This window comes from Meleagris gallopavo, chromosome 30, assembly GCF_000146605.3.
Source record: "Meleagris gallopavo isolate NT-WF06-2002-E0010 breed Aviagen turkey brand Nicholas breeding stock chromosome 30, Turkey_5.1, whole genome shotgun sequence".
In the NCBI taxonomy this organism is placed as follows: Eukaryota; Metazoa; Chordata; class Aves; order Galliformes; family Phasianidae; genus Meleagris; species Meleagris gallopavo.
This window is the reverse complement of record NC_015040.2, coordinates 1,279,125-1,284,192: the sequence shown is the minus strand read 5'-3', so window position 1 is coordinate 1,284,192 and position 5,068 is coordinate 1,279,125. Positions and strand designations below refer to the sequence as shown.

Sequence of the window (5,068 nt, the reverse complement as noted above, 5' to 3'; positions counted from 1 at the left end):
GCGGCGCAGGGCGGGCCCTTAGGCGCTGGCACACGAACTTCCGGGATGTAGGCGGAGCTCTCTGACGAGCGGCAGAATCTACCAATAGAACGTGAGAACATTTCAGGCAGCATCCCGCTCAACCAATGAGCGGCGGAGGGGGGCGGGAGCCGTTCCCAGGAAGCGGCGGGCGGCGCGGACCCCGCTGTGTGTGCGGGGCGCTGAGGGCGGTGCGCAGCCATGTCGGAACGGAAAGTCTTGAACGTGAGTTCGGGAGGCTCCGGGATTCCGCCTGGGTGTGCCGGGGGTCTTCGGGCGCTCCGCTTCGTCCTCAGGGCGCTCCCGGCGGCTCGGAAGGTTCTTCGGGCCGAGAAAGGCCTCGGAGCTCCGCGGGCGGTGCTGGGGAGCCGCTTGGTGACTCTGTGCCGCTCTGTGCCCACCGCGTGCGCTTCTCTGCTCCGTCCCTGCAGAAATATTACCCGCCGGACTTCGATCCTGCGAAGATCCCGAAGCTCAAACTCCCGAAGGACCGTCAGTATGTGGTGCGGCTCATGGCCCCGTTCAACATGCGGTAAGAGGCGCCGTGGGGCAGAAGGAAGCGGCTGGAGGGGAGAGGAGTTGGTTTGGGTGTTGTTTTGCTTCCTCACTCTGCCAGGGAGCTGCTGGCAGCAGCGCTTAGAGGTGACCCGAGCTGGAAGAAGAGGGAGGAAGGAGAGAGAAGAGACACCATAGGTGATTTTGAGGTTGTAGGTGCCAGATTTCCAAAGGAGTGAATTTGAGCTGGCGTCTCTTTTGATCTCCTCTCTTAATGATGTGCTGTGGATTTCTCTTTAGCTGCAAGACGTGTGGTGAATACATCTATAAGGGGAAGAAGTTTAATGCCCGTAAGGAGACGGTTCAGAATGAGGTGTATTTGGGACTGCCCATATTCCGCTTCTACATCAAGTGCACGCGGTGCCTGGCCGAGATCACTTTCAAGGTGAAATATTTGCTTTCTGCTCTCTTGCTTCCTGGGGAGGCTGTGTGGTCGTGGGCTCAGTCTGATGGAGAACAGGGCTGTCCCCAGCACAGGCTGAGCCTGAGTGCATTGTGGAGCAGAACAGGAGAGTGCAGGTGTTTGTCTGCCCAGCGGAGTGGATGAAACTGGGGAATCATAGCCACGGTGTGACTGGGGTGGGATTGCCCCAGCACAATGAATTTGCTGCCTTACTTTTCCCTTAGACAGATCCTGAGAACACGGACTACACCATGGAGCACGGAGCCACTCGTAACTTCCAAGCTGAGAAGCTCTTGGAGGAAGAGGAGAAAAGGATTCAGAAGGAAAGGGAAGAGGAGGAGCTGAACAATCCCATGAAGGTACTGGAAAATGCTCCTCTCTGCAGAAGGCAAACTCTCTCCTCCCCTGTCCACTGTACCCTGCTCAGTACATGACCTCATAGCTTCTCCAGACTTGTGAGGTATTGCTGTTTGCTCTCAGGAGGTTTCCTCCTGTGCTGGAATTTGCACCAGGCTGTTTTTTCCTGTTGTGTCTGACTCAGAAATGATGGTGTTGATCCTCTGAGTGCTTCCTGCTCTGTACTACACGGGGAGGCTGTGCTAGACCTTACTGGCAGGCCTTGCTGCCTCGTGTAAACCTGGCTTCTTTATGCTCACCCAGGTCCTGGAGAACAGAACCAAGGACTCTAAACTGGAGATGGAAGTTCTGGAGAACCTGCAGGAGCTGAAGGAGCTCAACCAGCGCCAGGCAAATGTTGACTTTGAGGCCATGCTGCAGCAGTACAAGGAATATGAAGAGGAGCAGAAGCGCAGGGAGCAGGAGGAGGATGAGCAGGAGATGAAGTGAGCGGGCTGGAAGCATTGCCACGTGTGTGAAACTAACCCTGTGGGGAAGGGCCACATCTTGCCATCTGCTCAGCACCCTGATGGCTGTGCAGTGAGGGCAGTGCCTGAGGGGTCTGAGATTGGAGGCTGTGTGGGTGGGGCGTAAACCTGAGGGCTGTGAACGGGAGGGGGTGGGTTGTCTTGCTGAAGTCTTTGGGGAGGAGAGAGAAACACAAATGCTGGAGGTGGTGTTGGTGTGGGCTGACAGCACGGCCTGGCTTGTGGGAAGTGTCCTCGTGGGGAGAGAGATTGTCTGCAGCTGCCTCAGGCTGCGTGCCACGGCGCTGCTGCATTTGGGCACTGCTTGAAGGTGACTTAAATCCAACCCCTGAGAATGTGGGTCCTGCTGCTGAATTCCAGCAGTAGGGGAGCACCGTACAGCAGGCAGCACAGGCACGGTGCTGCTCCTCGTGGTGGCGGGGCAGAGCCATCTCTCACCCTCAGCTCGTGCCCTGTGTCCCCGCAGAGCCATGCTGGAGCAGGCCCAGAACCGCCGGCTGCTGGCAGACTCCGACTCTGACGAAGAGCCTGCAAAACCAGGAACCAAACCTGCGGTGAAGGCAAAGCCTACAGACGTCCTGCAGGAGGTGAGCAGGGGGCAGAGGCTCGTCCTCCTGCCGCTCCTCCTCCCTGGGAGCAGAGCTGCCACCCTGGGCTCTGCACTGTTCCTTCCGTCCCTGCTGCCCGTCACGCATGAGCAGCTCAGAAAGCGTGCGTCCTGTGCACTGGGCCGAGAGGAGAGAGGGATCAATCGGTGATTTTAGTCTGTGGCTGCTGACAAAGGAGACGGCCTCAGCTGGGATGGAGCTCAGGATGCAGCATCCCTTCCCCTTCAGCCTTCTCCTGGCCTCGGTCCCCGCTCCAGCACCATCTCAGCCCTCCAAAGGTTACCACCAGTGAATCAACCGCCTGGGACGGCCTCTCCTTTGCTTTTCCTCCATCCATGTTGGAGACGAGCAGGACAAAAGAGCTGTCAGTGCCTGGCTTGCAAGGGAGGGATTATCCCCACCAACAGGGCCCCCTGCACTGCTGCTCTCTGATGTCGATCCGTGCCCGCAGGGACCTCTGTCCATTCAGATGAATCAAAGCAGCCGTGTCTATAAGCCAGGCTGGGGTTAATCCGAGCTGTGTTCCCCAGCCCTGTGCTGCTCTGTGGGCACAGGGGAGTTCAATTTGGCAGCAGGACCGCCTGCAGGCACGCCTGGCACCACCTGCACGGCCCTGTTCAGCTCCCTGTCGCCCTTGGGTGCTCCTTGGAGCTGTGCCTGTGTTTTCAGTGTCCCCTTCTCCCTCTGCCTCCCCATCACAATACCAAACATCCCTAATGCTCCCGCTCCACCCCGCAGGACCCTCAGCCCCAGAGCAAGAAGCTGAAGACTGAAAGCTGGGAGCGAAGCGTGGGCAAATGGAACAGCAAGTCACAGCTGGCTGCACTGGTGACAGCCAGGAAGCAGAAGCTGAGTGCCACCCAGGTTAATGGGGCAGAGAACCGAGGCACCACTACCAGCACTGGTAACTGTCCATGTGGGGTCTGGCAGCCCCAGTGCTCCCAGTTTGAGTTGCTGTGGGGCAGATGTGGCCCTGGTGGTGTCACAGTGGGGGCTGTCCCCGTTCCCAGCTGTCCCCTCTCCTGGGGGAGGAGAGCTGCTGGCAGTCAAGTGGGGGCAGCGGCTTCCAAAGGACACTGCAGTGTTCTGATAGAGCACCAGGAACCTCCACCATGGGGAAATCAGTGGGGTGTCACGGTGGGAGGGCTGCTTTGGGCTGGAGCCTGATTGTAAAACCTCCCAAAGTTTGGGAATTTGGAGCTGTGGAACAAAAGGAGCAGAAGGACCCAGGAAAGCAAAGGGCCAAAGGCTCAGGGGAGAGCAGATGAGATTGGTTCTGTGCTGGTTGGTCATAAGGCTTTGGTTCAGTGGGTCTCTGTGCCCCCAGGGGATCTATGGGGAGGGACAACTGCATTTCACCTTTCCTCATCTGCCCACTGCAGTCGGTGCTGCTGGAGGAGCAGCGTGTCTTACAAGGACCCTGAGCTGTGCACTCTGCTGTGCTGCAGCTGGCAGCTCACAGACTCGAAGCCGAGCTCCTCCTCTCCCACTTCCCCATGTCCAAAACCTCCCCTGGGAAGGGCTCACTGACCATTTCTGCTCTCCTTTCACCCTCCAGGCTCCCTGCCCGGCACTGTGAGCACCACATCGTCCCTCAGCTTGTTGGGAGCGTACACAGACAGCGAGAGTGACTGAGGAGCCCTGGGATCACACGTTGCTGCCCTGCCTGGCTGAGAGCACCCGCCCCAAAGCCGCTCAGCCCCACGGTGCTCCCACCCCACACATCCCGTCCTGCAGTGGGGCTGCGGGCGCCAATCCTGCACTTCAGGGTGACGCATCCCAGCGTGGTGCTGGGACGTACTGGGACCGTACAGGACTGTGTTCTTCGTCCTTTCTGCTGTCTCCAGCAGCCCCCCGCCCTCCTGCTGTGCTAACGGCGGTGTGGGGCCTTCCTACCCCCACAGGGGGACGTGAGCTCAGCGCTTTTTTGTAGCTGAGAACCCCCTCCTTTTTCTGCCCCCTCCTATGGGATCTGTGTGAGGCTGCTGGGGGGGAAGCAGTGGGGTTGGCTGTGCCCACGGAGGACCCCGATCAGTGAATAAAGGTGGTGTGTTGGAACTGCTTGTGTCTGCTTCATCAACAGAGCAGGAGTTCACAGGGCATGGGTGTCCTTTATAGGGTCTGCCCCACGGATGGGTCCGTGTGTCCGTTATGGCTCTAACCCACAGAGGGAGACCCTGAGCCGCGTTGGTCCCAAGCGGAGCGCGGTCCGGTGCCGCCGTCCCCTTTGTCAGAGCCCCCCCCCTCCGCCCCCCCCCCGCCCATGGCAGGGCCCTAATTAACGAAGCCATCGCAAATGGCGCTGGGGCTGCGGGGCTTTGTGGGTGGGGGGACGGCGCTCCGGTGTGGCTGACTTCTCTTCCCCCCGAGCTCTGGCCGTGGCCGCCCTATGGGACGGCGCACGGCGTCCTGTGTGCCCCCCCGTGTGCCCCTCCAGCAGGAAAGGGGTCTTTGTTCGGGAGAGCGGAGCGGGGCTGCGGTTGAGGTGCAGCGCGGGGGTCCCCCCGCCCCATATATTCTAGGGAAGGAATTGGGGGGGGATCCTCGTGCCCCTTATGCTGAGCCGGGGGGGCCGCACCCCTATGGGACCAACAGATGTT

At 59.7% G+C, this 5,068-nt stretch overlaps 1 protein-coding gene across 1 annotated transcript; it reads left to right on the top strand.

Moving 5' to 3' along the window:
- The first annotated feature begins 116 nt into the window (after positions 1–116).
- YJU2 (YJU2 splicing factor homolog) lies at positions 117–4,530 on the top strand. The gene is made up of 8 exons (XM_010724836.3): positions 117–243; positions 450–550; positions 814–958; positions 1,201–1,335; positions 1,637–1,818; positions 2,327–2,447; positions 3,207–3,372; positions 4,027–4,530. Exons 1-8 carry the CDS (start codon positions 220–222, stop codon positions 4,101–4,103), a joined length of 951 nt encoding a protein of 316 aa, XP_010723138.1. The 5' UTR covers positions 117–219; the 3' UTR covers positions 4,104–4,530.
- The last annotated feature ends 538 nt before the right edge of the window (positions 4,531–5,068 follow it).

Bases quoted from the DNA above. Each gene is read 5' to 3' on its own strand.
- YJU2 (XM_010724836.3), top strand. From the start codon at position 220: ATGTCGGAACGGAAAGTCTTGAAC. The intron at 551-813 runs GTAAGAGGCGCC...ATTTCTCTTTAG, and splicing joins ATGGCCCCGTTCAACATGCG to CTGCAAGACGTGTGGTGAAT. The intron at 1,819-2,326 runs GTGAGCGGGCTG...GTGTCCCCGCAG, and splicing joins GAGGATGAGCAGGAGATGAA to AGCCATGCTGGAGCAGGCCC.